At 36.8% G+C, this 18,407-nt stretch overlaps 1 protein-coding gene across 4 annotated transcripts in view; it reads left to right on the top strand.

The window, feature by feature from the left end:
* Nucleotides 1–18,407, top strand: part of ARHGAP44 (Rho GTPase activating protein 44) — a 175,414-nt gene that overhangs the window by 111,981 nt on the left and 45,026 nt on the right. For 3 of the 4 annotated variants that reach the window (XM_039847386.1, XM_039847384.1, XM_039847385.1), the window contains 2 exons: nt 1,816–1,892; nt 10,549–10,666. In XM_039847386.1, the coding sequence (XP_039703320.1) occupies nt 1,816–1,892; nt 10,549–10,666 (195 nt within the window). The remainder of the gene's footprint in view (nt 1–1,815; nt 1,893–10,548; nt 10,667–18,407) is intronic. The other variant, XM_039847387.1, reaches the window with a different exon arrangement.

The following is an 18,407-nucleotide window of genomic DNA, read 5'->3' on the forward strand; positions in this document are numbered from 1 at the left end:
GTTTTTCATTAGAGGTTATTACCCCTCAACTGCATGGTCAGGATTCCCTATTATGGTGGTCTTTTTAGCTGTTTGCTGCCTCCTTTCTCCCACCTATACTTCTCTCTGTTGGCACTTCAGTGGAGAAAGGAGTAAAGGTGGCAGCATTACTTCCTTCCCCACCAGAGTCTCCACTGCCATCACCACCCCTGTCCTCCACCCATCTCAAGTCTTCAGTGAAATGAACAACAGACCCTACTCACAAGGTCCTGGGGCCCTGCGCCCAAGAGACTCTGCAAGGCTGCTTGGAGTTTGTCTATTTATGTCTCTTCTCTTGGACTTTAAACGACACTAAACAAAACTATTTTATTAAAAGGAAACCTTAATGTTTATGTGACAATTTTGTTAGCTTCAAACAAGTGAAATTTTATCAAGTAAGAAAGGAAATGGTTGGGAGACTTTATTTGCCCTGAACCCTGGACCTCCTCCCAGTTGCCTTTAATTGGTCATACAAAACCTAATGGCACTGTCCCATAGAATAGTGTGATAGCCATTAGCTTTCTGTGGCTATTGAGCTCTTGGAATACGTTTAGTTTTTTGATTGAGGAACTAAATTTTTAATTTTATGTCATTTTTTTTTTCGTTCGAATTTAAAATGACATAAAGGCTGCCATATTGGAGAGTATTGCCCTCAACCATGTCCAGTTTCCTTTCTGGACTGCCACCAGCACCTCTATCTACCCTGGTGCTATTTATGGGGCAGAATGTATGGGTAACTAATTGCCTAAGTGCCTGAAAATATTCAGGAATAAAATTCTAGATATGGGGCTTTGATATAGACCAGCTCTAGACTTCTCAGATGCTGTCCTGTTACAGGGCATCCCCTACCTGTAAGATAAAGATAGTCTGGGGTTCTAGCCAACCTGAAGCAAATACAAGGGGCTGATATGACCTGGGTGTTGAGCTTGCTTTTACAAACAAGATGCCGTGTGACTCCCCATGTGACTCTACGTGTGACTCTGGGCTCTGTGACAATGCAGGGTGCCCCAGACAGTATCCTTCTTCTTCCTATTGGAAGTCCTGACACTCAGTTCATTACTCACCCCTGCTTGAAGAGTGAATAGAAAGCACTTCACAGAACACTTCACATTTTTTCCTTCTATAAAAGCCATAGCCTGAGATGACTTTGGTTCAATTACGGCCAATTTTCCTTTTAAATTCTCACATCCTGCCCCACTTTTGCTGGGCCTGGAACCAAAATCCCTCTCTGGAATGTTCAGTTAAGTCATTTTTAGAAATAAAAATATAAAAAGAGCATCCCCATACAACCACTATGGAAGAACTTCTCATAGCTGAGAAAAGCCATGTCAATGTTTATTCATTATTTACTTTGGAAAAATCTTATTTCTATAAAAACATATCCTAATTGCATTCCTCATAGCATCTCAGGTCTCCTGAGAGCCATTCTCTTTATCCTTCTGCTGTCTGTTTTGAATTAGGTTTGTGTGTCAGATCTGCTTTCCCCCCACATTGGCCCTTATGCATGTGAGGAGAGAGATGATTGAGCCCTGTTTTTTGCTGGCTAAGACCAGGAATGAGGCTAGGCCTAAGTGAGAAGAAGGCACAGAACCTCTGAGATGGTCTGAGTTGATGGAGATTCCTGGCAGATGTCCAGCAAAGTAAGAGCAGAGTTTAGCTCAGGAAAAGAAACCAGGAATTTCATCTGAAAATAAGGATTGGGAGATCTCTAGCAAACTTGTTGCATGGCTATCAATAGTTCCTTAAGAATTTATCTTGAGCTTTAATTCAACTGTCTTTTGTCTTCTGTAACCATAGGTGGAAATCCCAAATATTCAAAAACAGAGGAAACACTTAGCAAAGTTGGTGCTGGACATGGATTCTTCACGAACAAGGTACAGTAGGGCCTCTGCTTTCATTTTTATTTCTCTAAAGAAACGGTGATCACATTTGGTTGTGGGTAGGAGTTTGTGTGTGAGTGTGTGTCTGTTTTTATTCACCAAGTGTTTTTTTAATACTCCAGGCACTGGAGGTAAGAGTAGGGAGCAGAAATACTGGGCCCTCTCTCGAGGAAGCTGCAGTCTAGTTTGGGAGATACACTCCAGGCAAGTGAGCAAACATACAAGACAATCTCAGGCAGCCGGAGCCATATAAAGAAATGGCACAGGGTAATTTTGGAAGGGAATGTTGGGGAAAGGGGGCAATAGCATTAAGTAGGGTAACACAAGGAGGGCTTTTCTGAGATGACACTTGACCTGAGACATAAACAATGAGGAGGCAGCCATGCAAAGATCTGATGCAAAACTTTCCACAACAATGGGAACAGCAAATGGAAAGGCCTGAGGAGGGAATAATACTGACATATTCAGGGTACAGGATGAAGGCCAGGGTAGAAGGAAAAGCAGGAGAGTAGCAGGAGAAGAGACTAAGTGCTTCGATAATGTGTCAGGTCTATAATGAGGGGAGAATTTCAAATTCTGGGGACCAATTTACCTTCTTCTGAAGCTGACAGTGCAGAAATCTTCTCTATGTAGCCATTCCCTAAACCTGAGACCATTATGAGAGAGGTAACATTACAACAGTGCTGCTCTTCCGTACCTTTCTTCCAGAATCCACCAGAAAATTCTTGTTATAGTGGTAGGGGGGTGAGGATGTAGGGGGTGTGCCAAAGGCTTTGAGATGGCTTTGACTGTGGCTGGCATATGTCATGATTGTGCCCATGTGCCTTTTTATTTTTTACAGAAGTAGGTGTGTGTGTAAGTTTGCAAGTTGAAAGAATGCAGAGTCATGAATATTAATATGGAAGTAACTATTGGGTTCTATATTAGGTTCGTTGTAGGTCAATTTTAATCTTTTTCTGAGAAAAAGAAACAAAAACGAAAACAGAATATACTTCGACTGTGAGATGTAGGATAGATTCCTGAACTAGGAGTCTATAGTAGTCTAGTCCTGAACTAGAGATAAAGTACCAAGATCTAAGTCATCTATTTTCTAAACCTGTGTCCTTGGTCAAGTCACTTAAACTCCCAGAATAGCCTGCTCACCTGTACACAGGTAGTAAACAATATTTGTGGGCTGACCTGGAGAGGTTGTTTTGAGTGTCATTTGAGATCATGCTTCTCACAATATATTCCAAGTGCTTTATAAAAGGAAGCTGCTACTGTAACTAATTGGGACATTTGAATTCTGCATCTGGACCAATAAAAATATTGGGCAGTTCCTCCAAGACCAGAAATAAAACTTCGATCAGCAGAAAAACAAAGGTTTCAAAAAAAAGTTAACTTAGTGTTTCCCAAACTTCATTCCACCTGAATGATTTTTGCCATTTGTGCTTACACATCTTTTAAAAATTGATTTACTTTTTCAGAGTGAACCTATTTTTAAAAAAATGTTATAACATCGTAAATTGAAAGTAGTGCCCTTTGCTACAAATAACCAGGTAAACATAAAAAATGAACAGGATGAAAGCAAAGCCAGTGTTATTAAATTTTAGATTCCGTTGCCTATGGAAGGCTGTGATTCTTGTCTTTTTTGATTAAAAAAGAAGAGGAGCAGGAATTGGAAAGTTGCTATAGTTATTCTTACCCACATCTGAGTCTGTCCTTGCACCTGGAAGAATAGAGGGCAGTATTGATTTGGTGTTACTTACCACTATGTCTGTGTGCCACATAAAATTGCCTCCAATAGCAGTGTTCAAGTCCCGTTTGCAGAACGATTTCCTTCTGTGAAGCCCTGGCTGATTTGCTTCTGTAAGGAAAACCCAAATTTCCAGCACAAATTTCTGGTTAGCGGGCTGGATTCTAGCATCAAAGCTTATCATTGCCATCGCCAGTTACGTGTTTCTGTTTGGTCTTCTTATGAGAAAGAGAGTTACTCCTAGGTAACAGCCATGGCCAGTCTGGTCTTGTGTTGTTTTTAATGGTGACACCAAGTGGTGTGTAGATTTTAGAGCCTTAGAGAAGTGTCATTAGAGACCGTCATCCATGATTTGACAACTTTTTCATATTTTCAGCTCATATACTCTGTTATGTTAAGATTTGGTAAGGAAGTCTCTACCCGCCCCCTCAAATTTCTATGCTTATAAACTTCAATTCGGACCTACAACCTTTTCGTTTCAGATCAAAAAAAAATTTTTTTAAATCTTCATATAAACCTGATCCATCTACTTTATCATATTGGTTGTTTTTTACAGACTATTCTGTGTAATTGTGAGTTTGAGGGCTGAAGATTGCTTTGGAGGGAGAGTATTGGCCGTACAGCCCTTCAAAAACTTAGTTACTGCCTCTTCAGGTCTCTGCTTTAGTAACCATGGTGGAAGGTCCAACCCCAGGCCTCAGTTATGGATTCTCCATCAGTTTAGGTTATAGACTTCAGAATGAAAGAGAATGTCTTAGCAAAGGTGTCCTCTCTCTTCTACCTTTAATCTCAGACTAGCCGTTTCCAGCCTGGGTTAATGCATCTTGTAGGACCTTGCTACAAGCCACAAGAAAAAGCCAACCCACCCAACTTCCTGCTTTTTCCCCTAACCCTTCACTCTTACTCAACATGAGGACTGCATTTTGTGATACAACAGTGAGAGTAAGATCAAATGCAACACTATTGAATAACAGGGATCACCAATTACTCTTCTGGAATAATTAGTTTTCACTACCCTCCACCTCCACCCCACACTACTTAGCTATTTAACCAGTCCGTACGTGTTAGATTCTATTCTTTGTGGCATCCTCCTAATGATTGACAAAGCTTTCTTTAGTCCTGTTCTGTCCTTCATGAATTATACTATCCAGACTGAACGGTGTATTCCAGGTGGAGACACACTCTGCCTTTTAAGAAAGTCAAGCTCTTTTATATATTTTCAGTACATTTTGATCAATAGTTCTGTAACTGGATCTTTGAATTCTGCCACAACTCTGGTGGATACTGCCACATCCAACAGATTTATCCAGTGTTTAATTAGGTTTTAATCTAATGTGTACATTTGTCATTATTCAAGTAAATCTGGCTTCTCTGCTTCAAAAACCTTTTAATATCCTTAGATAATACCAAAGTCTAGGATCCAGACAAGAAAAAGCTGGAGTTCATCACCACCAAACCAGTAATAATAAGAAATGTTAAAGGGACTTCTTTAATAATAAGAAGAAAAAAATTAAAAATATGAAAAAATATAGTAAAGAAAAACAATTCTCACTGATGAAGGCAAACACAGAATAAAAGCAGTAGATCAACCAACACTAAAGCTAATACAAAGGTTAAAAGGCAAAAGTAGGATGACCATTTATAATTACAATGGTAAATTGAGGGATACACACACACACACACACACACACACACACACACGAAGTAAAATATAATGAGAAAAACATAAACGTGGAAGGGGTGAGTAAACATGGTAGGGATTATAGAATGTTTGAACTTAAGTGACCATCAACTTAAAATAGACTACTATAAACATAGCTTGGTATATAGGAAGCTCATGGTAACCACAATCCAAAAATATACAAGAAATAAAGAGAAAGGAATCCAAACACGACACTGCAGAAAGTCAACAACAAGCAAGAATAAAAAAGGAATAGAGAACTACAAAAACAATTAGAAAACAATTAATAAAATAGCAATAACTACATACCTTTCAACAATTACTTTAAATGTAAATGGATTAAATGCTCCAATGAAAAGACAAATGGATAAAGAAGAAGTGGTACATATAAAAAATGGCATATTATTCAGCCATTACTATTTGGGACAACATGTGGGCCTAGAAGGTATTGTGCTAAGTGAAATAGGTCAGACAAAGACAAATACCATATGATTTCACTTATATGTGGAATATTAAAAAACAAGATAAATAAGTAAGACAAAAGCAAACTTATAGATGCAGAGAGCAAACTGATGGTTGCCAGATGTGAGGGGAATTGGGGGACTGGGTGAAAGAGGTGAAGGGATTAAGAAGTACATATTGGCATTTACAAAGTATTAATGGAAATGTAAAGTACAGCTGAGAGAATGTAGTCAATAACATTATAATGACTATACATGATGTTAGTTGGGTGCAAGACTTATCAGGGGGATCACTTTTTAGGTTATATAAATGTCTAACTGCAATGCTTTACACCAGAAACTAATACAGTATTGAATGACAACTATAATTGCAATTTTTTTAAAAGTTAAAAAAGTGAAAGATACTGACCCTTCCAGGAAAGACCCAAGGACTCAGAGATCAAAGGAAGAAGCTAAGATTATGCACAGGTGGTATAAAATCTCAGAGATCAAAGGAAGAAGCTAAGATTATGCACAGGTGGTATAAAATCTTAAACTGTACAATTTCTAGAGGAAAACACTGGAAAATATTTGCAACATCAAGGGTAGGCAAAGATTCCCTAGTATACAAAAAACAGGAATGATAAAAAGTTAATAAATTGGGCCCAATCAAAATTCTTAAATGTTGCTCTTTGAAAGATACTGTTTAAAAAATGAAAAGTTATGCCATAGAATGGGAGAAAATATTTGCAATACACATATCTGTCAAAGGACATATCCAGAATTTATAAAGAACTCTTATAGTTCAATAATAAAAATACAAACAGTATAGTTTTTAAATGGGGAAAAAATTTGAGGCGACACTTCACTAAGAAGATATGAATGGCCAATAAGCACATGAAAAATGGTCAACATCATTAGTTGGTGTTGAGCATTAGTCATTATGCTAATTAAAATAATAATGAAATACCATTGCACACCCATTAAAATGACAAAAATTAAAAATACTGACCATATCAACTGTTGGCAAGGATGTGAAGCAGATGAAACTCTTCTGCAATGCTGTTGGGAATGTAATGTGGTACAGCCACTTAGGTAAAGAGTACGGCAATTTTTTAAATGTTAAACAAATACCTATCTTAAGATCCAGTCCTTGAATTCCTGTTTATCCAAGAGAATTAAAGCAAACATAAAAGTTTATACATGAATATTCATAGCAGCTTTAATCAAATTGATCAAAACAGAAAACAACTCAAATGTCTCTCAAGTAGATTAAAAAAATATAATATACAATGGAATATTATTCAGCAATAAAAAGGAATAAATTATTGATATGCCAGTCAAAGAATACTGAAACTTAGAAGATAAATAAAAGATTATAAATAAGAAGAATGGAGATAAACTCAAGGAAGCTTTATGCTCAATTGAATTTAAAATGAATGTGAATGATACACAGACCTCTTTTCTGCTATAGGTTAGGTTTGGCAATGGTTAAAGAAGGAGCCCCATTTCTTCCCAAAGTCTGCCTCAGTTTTGGGGGGAATGTATCTCACGGTCAACTCTCTGGGTCCAGGACACTTAACATTTGTGCTGAATAGCTGCCTCTAGGTGGTATTGCTATGGACTGAATTGTGTCCCCTTCAAATTCATATATGGAACCCTAACCTCCAGTTAAGCTTAAATCAGGATGTGGTGCTAATCCACTAGGGTTGATGGCCTTATAAGAAGTGGGAGAGAGCAAGAGCTCTCTCGGTGTGCATTCAGAGAAAAGGCCCTGTGAAGACAGAATGAGAAAACCATCTGCAAGCCAGGAAGAGAGCCTTCAGAACCCAAACCCTGCGAGAAAATAAACGTCTATTGTTTAAGTCCCCCAGTCTGTGGTATTTTGTTATAGCAGCCTGAGCAACCCATCTGCCTTCTTTGGATACAAGTGAACTAATATAAAAGTAAAACAGGAGTTTGGGGAAGAATACTGGGCAGCTCACAGAATTGAAGAAGTGGATAACTAGAAGTGGAATTGTGGAGCTATGGCCATTTTTAGTACCTCTGGGACTGGCAGCAGAGTCTTATTGCCACCAGGAGCAGTTGCACATCTCACCTCTGCTTCTCTCCACATATAGGCATCTTTTCCTTAGAGCCATTGTCTTCATGGTCACTTGATGTCCCTTGGGCTCGAGTCTCCCCAGCATGAGATGTTTTTCTTTTGTTTTAATTCTAAATGTGCAAAGGAGGGGCTCTCTTTGTCTGGATGTTGCTTATGTGCCACTTCCTTGGCCTGTCACTTGGCCATGGTGGTGAAGGATGGCTTGCATTAGGGATCCCTACCTGGACCATTTACTGGGAGAGACACACAAAACTGGCAGCTCCTTTTGGCCCATGCATTAGAGCAGTAGTGGGACAGGACCTCAAAAAATGGAGGATGCTGGTGACAGAGGAAAGGAGAAGACTGGACAGATAAGATAATAAATGTCCCACTAAAGAAACTTTCCCATTTGCCTTCCAAAAATTTTTCTGGACTTTCTGTTTCCCTGAACTTTTGCATTTGTCTTCTTCCCCCTTCTCCTGGTCCTTGAAATTTCATATCCTTATTTCTGCCCTTTTTCTCTCTTCTAGCCTTTGTTAAAGCTTATATTCTGTTGTCTTCTCCCCCAGGTCGTATATTATGGTGATAGCATCTTTCCCAGAGAATGATGGTGTCATATCAGCTACCTTAGTGAGAAGAAATGAACTTCCTGCTTTTCAAATTTTAAAGCTCAAACTCTTCTAGGACAAGAATCCCTGTTTCTTCTCTTGGTCCAAAATCAATTTCTTCTTAACAGAGCAGCACAATTCTAGAGTTCATTTGTAGAACAACTGACAGAGAAGACCACCAGACCTTGAAAATGATTAATGTCACTTTTCACAGCAGATTACCGCCTATACAATTTTTAAGCTTCCCTTGAGATTTTGTTATTCTAACAAAGGGACCATTTTGGATATCTTATCACTATTTTGTAGTATCAAAATAGATTACTTGTATATTACAAATAAAATTCCTTGAACAGGGAGGGGAAAGGTATATGATTTTAAACTACCAGGATATTGACTAAAGGACAGAATTTTGAGAGAAGAGGGAAATAAGGAAAAAAGAGATAACTCTGGAAAATGTTTTTATTTTAATATACTTACAGTAAGTATAATTTGGTTTTTAATCTAATACAGATCTATAAAACCATAAAATCAGTATAGTGTTTACAGTCGCTTTATTTTTTATTCTTATATATGGTTAGTTGTTTTTTCTTCAGGTAGCATGAGTCAGATGGCGGATGTAGCTTGACTCACCCACAATCTGTCATAGAGGTATATTCATTATCCGAAATCTAAATTACAAACACAGCATCTCACATTTTATTTGAGAAGAAAACTGCAGCACTTCAATACTTTATTTAAAATAGTTAAACCTTGGAGGTATCAATTAAATATTTCATTTCTGCAGGGCAAACCATTATAAGAAAGAATTGACCAAGAATTTTTACTAACCTTTATCTATTAGCTTAGATTTTTAAACATCTTTAAGCAGATTATTTCCTTTCTAATTTGCCCTGAATTTTTATCTTGCACACAGAATCTTTCCTAGGACATGTGCGTCAGTCTCTAGAGTTTCAAGCCAGGCTTGATGTCTCAAAGCCTTTTTAAGTATTTCTCATAAGTGCATTTATTAAATGACAGTCCTTTATTTTGCTACTTTTTGCTAATAGCAGAGATAACTTTAGTTTCTCTATCTTGTATCATAATCTTGCACTCTTTCGTTTGTCCTGCATATAACAAATGAGAAAAGAAATGTGTAGAGAAAACACCTAATGATTAGATTATTGACTCTCAAAGTGAAGTTATGTAATGTTGCACCTTTTTCTTCTACATTGGATGGAGCCTGATGAGCTATCCAGTTTGGTCTGTATACTATTAGCCAGCATCGTGTTTAAAGAAACTATTGAATCTGTTGACACATTGCATCAGGAAAGTTCACATGACAATTTCCAACTTCTCTTGTCAATGGAAATATCTGGCAACCTATGACCCACCCTCCTGCCTGGGCCCATCAGCTCCATGAAGATCAACTGCCTTCTTGACAGTGCAGCATCCCAGCTCACTCTCTGCCCTCTTCCCCTTCCCCTCCGTGTCCCTCCTAACTTTCCAAGACTGCAGCCAGGCATCAGCTGCCCTTTGTCATCCTTCTTACACTATTGTTTTTCTTAAAGCTGAGAAATAGTTTTATATCTCATGTCCCTATTACAAGTAGGAAATCAGGATCTAGTAGAGTAGTTTTCAAGATAATGACCCATTTGACTTATTTTTCTTACTTGCTGATCCCTATAAGCTGTTAGTTTACAGACTCACCTAGCGTACATGATTGGCTTTAGCCAAGTAGGTGAATGTTTCCAAATTCAAATGCCCACAGTATAGACAGGGAACTTAAAGAAATGACATAAACTGTGCTTCAGAGAAAGCAATGGTGATGTTACTTGAGCTTAATGTTCAAAAGACAGTAGGGAAAATGGTGACAAACTGGGAAAGACTTGCCACTGTGTGAAGGGGTAGCTGATTCTCAGCTTCTATCAACAACTGTTGAGTGGAAACTCCACTTCCATTCTCCTATTCTAGTACTTGGTACCTTTTCATTACATCTCCTTTCACATGAGGGGGTATTGTACCCTGGGTAATATTTGTAACCAGCTGTTTTCTCAGCCTTCCCACAATATCCCCAGGACTCTACCTGTCTCACACCTCTCCTCTTTTTCTCCTATTTTCCATCAGGTGGCAGCAGACTTCCAAGTCTTCAGGTTTGTCCAGCAGCTTACAGCCTGCGGGTGCCAAAGCTGATGCCCTCAGGGAAGAGATGGAGGAGGCTGCCAACAGAGTGGAGATTTGCAGGGTACCCCCCTCTTTGCTCCTCTCTACCAGGACAGACAGGGGAGCTCTAAGGGAGGCCCTTTTTGTTCACTGGAATTCTAGTAAAACCTGAATAGTCAGCCTCTACTTAAACTAACTGGCCCTAAGCTTGACTGCTAGTATCTCCAAAGAACCTGGGATGAGTTCTGAGAGCTGGGGCTTTGATGGTGACAAAGACAAGGTGGGCAGTGGTGGGTGGTCATTGGCATTGCTGCATGGTAGGCAAAGAGGAAATGACCTTGGTTTCTACTTGAAGCTTTTGTAAGTCATCTGAGTCCCAACTAATAGTTTCTAGGCCATACAGAATCATTGAGAATTTAGATATAGTACATGAGCCCTTGACTCAAAGTTGACACTAAATTATTTTGTGTGCCCTTTAATATTTCCTGAGGTTTGTTTTGTTTTGTTTTGTTTTGTTTTTTAGCAATCCCTTGCTTCCTGGGAGACACTTATCTACCAAGTTGAAATGCTAGCCAAGGAGATAGTCACAAAGAGAAAACTTGCACTAGTTGAGAGGAGTGTCTCTTTCTAAGAAATGAGCCTCTGCATTCAGGAATGGTAGAGACCCTTCATTACACATGGTCAAACGTGTCCCATCTCCTTTCCCCATAAACGTTTTATAGGGCTTAATTAGCAATTCACCATTCATACCACTCTGTGTATACATACATCTACATATGTGCAGATCTATCATTATTGATTTAGATACAAGGAACAAAAATCTCATGTTTTTGGAACTATGCTGGGTATCTGTTATATCAATCATGTGCAGTTTTAAAAGAGAGAGTAGCCACTTTGCATGCCGACATCTCTGTTCTTTGTGGCTCTATCTAGTCTTGTTAGGTTGTCCATTGGCTTATCTTTTTATGATCACTCTTTGTAGGTGACTTTGACTTTGCATTCAGGTGACATTCAGAGTCATATAATTTTTCTCTGGAATTAGAAACATTGAAAATGATTTAAAGAATTCATTATCTCAGCCTACAGTACTATGGAACCAAGTAAAGTTAAACCAATATTTCAGATCCAAGATTCATTGTGAGTAAAGCTGACTTGTCATTTGAACTCCTGTGTAAATAGCAAATACCTAGCTAGTGCTATTCGTGAAGTATAACTCTTCTCTCGTGCTGATTTCACTTTTACTCTGTGTCTCCTCTACCCATTCACCACAGATTTATGTTCCTCAGTTAAGAATCTCATTTCTTTCAAAATTACTTCTTCAGTCAACATGGGAGGGTGGTATTAAGAGGGGATCTGAATGTGAATATCCAAATACATCAGAATAAAAATTTTAACAGCTTCATCCATCCTTGTGTAGATTCTTACATTTGCTGTTTTTACCAAAAAGTATATTAAATTTCTCCTCAAAGATTATAAGAGTAATATGTGTTCACCGTAACCAGTGAAAAATATGAAAATATAGCAAGGAAACACCAATAATTCTCCCCCTTCCTGCCCAGCAACTAATCCCTCTTTCAAAGAAGGTGCCCAGTTTGCCCTTCTCACCAATATTTATCAAGATATTTGTTGTAAACTATTTACTCTGTTACATGCCAAGTGGCCACAAAAGTTATAAGGATAAGGAAGCCAATGTTAGAACCTATTATATAGTTTTCCATTCCTTTCTTCATAATCATACCAACACACATATACAGCATTTTCCCTGTTACTTGTTTTATGTATGTGTGTGTATGTTTATAAAATAATTATGTCGTATATATTAATCTACCACTTGCTTTCTCAATTAACAATACATCCTAGACATCTTTCCAGGTTAGTAGCTATAAATCTAACTTAGTCTTTTTAATAAGTATGAATATATGTATAAATATATATACATATATATGTGTTTGTGTGTATACACTATGATTTATTTAGCTATTTTCCTAGTGATGAATATTCAAACTAGTGTGTTTTTTGTTTTGTTTTGTTTTTTTGCCATTAAAAATTTACAATTAACATCCTTCTCTGTATATTCTTATATGCTGGTAATTTTTTTCCCTTTAGATTTCCGAAAATGATATTTTTAGATCAAAGATTATGTATACATTTAAATTTTTAATAGATATTGACAGTTTACTATTTTAAAAAGGAAGTTTCAATTCACATTCCCACCAGCAATGTACAGAACTTCACATTTCCCCTCATCTTTCCCTATAATACATGTTGTTCCTCTTTTCAGTTTTTGCCAATCTGGTGAAGGGTAAACAGCTGTCTCTACGTTATTATAATTTTAATTTTCTGAATATTAGTAGTGATGAGTATAGCTTAATGTAGTTATTGCACATTCTTCATATTGTTATAGGCATTTCCATTTTGGGAAATTGCACATTTATATTGGCAATTGGACCAATATTTCTATTCCTTTAAGTTTCAATTTATATAAGTTCCCTGTATATTAGTGATGTTAAACTTTCTTCTATCTTTTGTGCTACAGATACTTTTTCTAGTCTTCCAATTTGTCTTTTTGACTTTGTCTTAATATCTGCCATTAAAAACTTAATCATGTACATGTATTTCCTTTGCATGGGAAAGATCCTGAAGGTCTCACCAGGCATCTTTCACTGCAAGGTTAAAAACTGTTTTTCTTTCATTTTCCTTTAATGTTTTTAATGCATTTTATACACCTATTTTGTTCATTTTAATATATCTGAAACTTGCTTTTGTACATGGTATGAGATAGATTTGTCGTTGTTGTTGTTTCCCAGATAAATAGCCAATTATGCCAGCACCATTTATTAAATAAGCCACCTTCCCCTGAAGTGAAATCCTATCATTTGATCCCTCAAATTTATATCTGGGATCCATTAACCTCTTTGGCTATTCCTGGGATAATGACATAAAATTTCTATTCTAATGACTTTGTACCAATTATAATATTCAATAAGATAACCCCCACTCTCTTTCATTATTATCTTAGCTAGTCCATGACTTCTGTTTTATTACAGTGAAAATACCGAGTTAATAAAACCACATATTATGCTCTAGGTAGCTTTATTTGTGTGCTGAGTTGATCCCCTTGAGAGCACACACTATTTTTATAAAAATTCTCTTCTGATTCTTTTTTCTACTTCAGTGGTTGCCAGCTGTTCTAAATATCTACTGTGGCCTTCCTCCCTCCCCTCTCTGGGTTTCCCTAAATGGATCATTTACCCTTATATCTTCATGGTTTTGTCTTTCCTTAGCAGGCAAGACAAATCTTTAGAATCTCTTACATTGTGATAATTCAGCAAAATGAAAGCATGTGGGACAAAAGTGGCAATCTGATTCCTCTTTGTTTAGGCTCAGAGAGGACCAAGCAGGGCTCTCTAGAACTGTGAGACCCCGAGAGCTTTAGCCCACCAGGAAAACCAAGCCGAGATGAGCAGGTGCAACATTCCATACATGCATTCCCATCTAATGCCTGCTTTGCTTCCAAGTTTCAAAAGACAAGCTCCACTCTTCACAACTCATACCTGCTTTCTCTTTTCTTCCTGAGGCCCTTGTGATGACCCCTGAACCAATACATCAAAGGTTGTGTAAATAGTTGGTGATTTTTCAATAAGAGGAAAGACAGGAAGGACCCATGAACAGTGAAATAATGGAAAAGACAATGATTAGAAAACTAATCCATTTGATGACTGTAGTATCAGTTTTGTTGTTTCTCTTTCAAAGTATAGTATAGGCTGCAGCACTAGATTTTTTTACTAGACAGTAATACTTTCCACATCCACTTTTCCTGCTTTTGTCTCCCCTTGAAATATATCATCACACATCCCATCACTTACATTCTTACCCTTACTCCACCCACATCGTTTTCTGTCTCGCTAATCCTCAGCCTCTCTCTTTTTAAACTTGTGTCTCTTCTTATTTCAGTCTTATTCTTTGCCAGTGTATAATCTTTGCCCTTTGAAAACCAAGCTTGGACCCAGGAAAGATGGCAACTGGAAGACAGATGTCCAGCCCATTTTGTCCTCCTCACAGTCAGACTTAAATGAACATCTATTGTCAGACCAAAAGATAACATTGAGCTTTGACCCATAGCTCCTTTTATTAGAAAATTAGTGTTATCATAAATTAGTAAATGAAATCCTCGCAGAACCCATTACTACCTTCTAATTTGGAAGGCTGTGGGATAGTTGAAGAACACTTAAATTACTTGGATTCCTTCTATCCCCAGAAGAATCTATCCCTATAAGATCTAAGGGCAAACATGGCCACACCCAAATAGAAGCCAGCTGGTGGGAGAGCTTCTACTACTATGAATATTCTTGACATTACTGAAATCTATGATGTACTGGGCAGTGGTGTCACTTAGGAGGCTGTGCATGACCGAGTCATTTAACCAAAATGGAGAACAGAACATATTATCAACAGAAGGATTCTCCCTGGCCTGATAACTTCACCAAACTCAGAGAAATAATAATCATGGAGAAGTGAAATATTTTTGACTGCAGGCATCCTCAATGGCAGCAGCTCTCCCTATCTAGCTAGCCCTCATAGGCTGCCAAGTTACTAAACTTATAGCAAACAAAATGGAGTTTCTGAGAAGATTCTATCAGAGTGGGCAGTAAGGGACAAGAAAGAGACGCTTGCCATTTTGAGATTAAAAAGAATAGTTTTGAATCAGTTATTTTCCTATGTTAGAAAACAATAATAAATAATGAAGTACTCAAAAATTAGAACCATTTTGAAAAAGATTCATTGATAGTAACAATAAATTTCAGACAACATATCTTGGTGCCCAAAATAAAATTCAAGGGACTAGGGACCTTAGGTAGCAATAGATAAGGGTGAGCTAAAGTTACCAAATAAAATGGAAAGGAAACTGTAGGAGATTTGGATTTTTTTAAAAATGAAAAAAAAAAAATAATACAGGTATGAAGTTGCTTTTAGTAGAAGACAGAATTGACATTAAAGAAAACTGAACCAATGATGCAGAGAAAATCTTGAATTCCCATATGTCCCCCTGGCCCCACCCATGTACAGGCTGTCCTACTATCAACATCCTAGTGATACATTTGTTACAGTCAATGAACTTACGTTGACACATCATTATCACCCAAAGTCTGTAGTTTACATTAGGGGTCACTCTTGGTGTTTTGGTAAATATATAATGACATGTTTTCACCATTGTAACATTATACAGAATAGTTCCACTTCCTTAAAAATCCTCTGTAATTGATCATCCCTCCCTCTCCCTGACCCCTGGCAATCATTGATTTTTTTACTCCATTGTTTTGCATTTTTCAGAATATCATATAGTTGGAATTGTATGGTATATAGCCTTTTTATGTTGGCTTCTTTCACTTAGTAATATGCATTTAATGTTCCTCCATGTCTTTTCATGACTTCATAGCTCATTTCTTTTTAGTGCTGAATAATATTCCATTGTCTAGATGTACTACAGTTTTATTTATCCAGAGGATATCTTGGTTGCTTCTAAGTTTTGGCAATTAGGAATAATGCTACTATAATCATCTGTGTGCAGGTGTTTGTACATTTTCAGTTCGTTTGGGTAAATACCAAGAAGCATAATTTCTGGATCTTGGGATAAGAGTATGTTTAGTTTTGTAGGAAACTGCCAAACTGTCTCCCAAAGTAGGTCTACCGTTTTGTAGTCCACCAGTAACAAATGAAAGTTCTTTTGCTCCACATCTTTGTCAGCATTTGGTGTTATCAGTGTTCTGAATTTTAGCTATTCTACTAGGTGTGTAGTGATATCTCATTGTTATTTTAATTTGCAATTCCCTAATGGCATGATATTGACATTTTTTCATATACTTATATGGATCTGTATATGTTATTTGATGGTTTGTTTGTTCAGGTCTTTTACTCATGTTTTAAATTGGGTTATTTAGAAGTAGGTTGTTTAATTCTCAAGAATTTTCAGATTTTCCAGCTATCTTTCTGTTATTGATTTTTAGTTTAATTCCATTGTGGCCAGAGAGCAGGTATTATATGATCTTGATTATTTTCCATTTGTCAAGGTGTGTTTTATAGCCCAGATTATGGTCTGTGTTGGTGGATCTTCCATGTGAGCTTGAAAGGAATGTGTATTCTGCTGTTGTTGGATAGAGTTATCTATAGCTATCAATTATATCTAGTTGATTGGTTATACTATTAAGTTCAGCTATGTCCATACTGATTTTATGCCTGCTGGATCTGTCCATTTATGATAGAAGGGTGTTGAAGTCTCCAACTATAATAACTGGCTCATGTATTTCTTCTTGTAGTTGTATCATTTTTGCCTCACATAGTTTGATGCTCTGTTGTTAGGTATATACACATTAAGGATTATTATATCTTCTTGTAGAATGACCCCTTTATCATTATGTGCTATCCCTCTATGTCTTTAGTAACTTTCCTTGCTCTGAATTCTGCTCTGTGTGTGAAATTAATATAGTTAATCTTCCTTCTTTTGGTTAGTGTTAACATGGTGTATCTTTATCCCTTTACTTTCAATCTACATATATCTTTAGATTTAAACTGCATTTGTTGTAAACACCATATACTGTGTCTTTATTTTTATGATCCACTCTGACAATTTCTGTCTTTTCATTGGTATGTTTAGACCATTGATATTTAAGCGATTATTGATATAGTTGGATTAATATCTACATTATTTGTACCTGTTTTCTATTTGTTGCCTTTGTTCTTTGCTATTTTTGTCTTCTACACTTTTTCTGCCTTTTGAGATATTAATTGAGCATTTGTACAATTCTACTTTTTCTCCTTTCTTAATGTATCTATTATATTTCTTTTCTTTTTTTCTTTTTTTAGTGGTTGCCCTCAAGTTTGCAATATATCTTTACAACTAATCCAAGTCCACTTTTGAATAACACTATACAGCTTCACATGTAGAGCAAATACCTTTTAGTAAGAAAATATTTCTAATTCCACCCATTTTACTTAAACATAAGCATAGGTAGCATGGGTATGTGTGCACACACATATATATATATTGTTGCTATTTGAACAAATTTGTATGTTAGATCAATTAAGAATTAGAAAGAAAAGTATTTAACCTTCACTTATTCTTTCCTTGGTGCTCTTTCTATTTTTATGTAGATTTGCTTCTGACCTATATCATTCTCCTTCTCTCTGAAGAACTTCTTTTAACATTTCTTGCAAGACAAGTCTACTGGCAACAAATTCCCTCAACATTTTTCTTTTTTGTCTGAGAAAGTCTTTAGTTCTTTACTTTTGAAGAATAATTTTGCAAGGTATAGCATTCTAGCTTGGTGATTTTTTTCTCTTAGCACTTTTAATATGCCACTTCTTGCTTGCATGGTTTCTGAGATGTTGGATGTAATTATTATATTTCCTCCTCTGTAGGTAAGATGGTTTTTTCCCTGTGGCTTCTTTCAAGAGTTTTTCTTTATAGTTGATATTCTGGAGTTTGACTATGATATTCCTAGGTATATTTTATTTTTTTGCCATTGGTGTTTTCTGAGCTTCCTGGACCTGTGGTTTGGTGCTGACATCAATTTGGGGAAATTCTCAGTCATTATTTCTTCAAACGTTGCTTCTGTTACTTTCTTTGCTCTCCTTTTGGTATTTCTATTATGCATATGTTATATATTTTGACGTTTCCCACGGCTCTTGGATATTCTATTTCTTTTTTCAGTCTTTTTTCTCTTTGCTTTTCAGTTTTGGAATTTTTGTTGTCATATTCTCTAGCTCAGAGATTCTTTTCTCATTCATGTCCAATTTACTGACGAGCCCATCAGAGACATTCTTCA

The sequence above is a fragment of the Pteropus medius genome, unplaced genomic scaffold (genome assembly GCF_902729225.1).
Source record: "Pteropus medius unplaced genomic scaffold, Ma_sr-lr_union100, whole genome shotgun sequence".
NCBI classification, from domain to species: Eukaryota; Metazoa; Chordata; class Mammalia; order Chiroptera; family Pteropodidae; genus Pteropus; species Pteropus medius.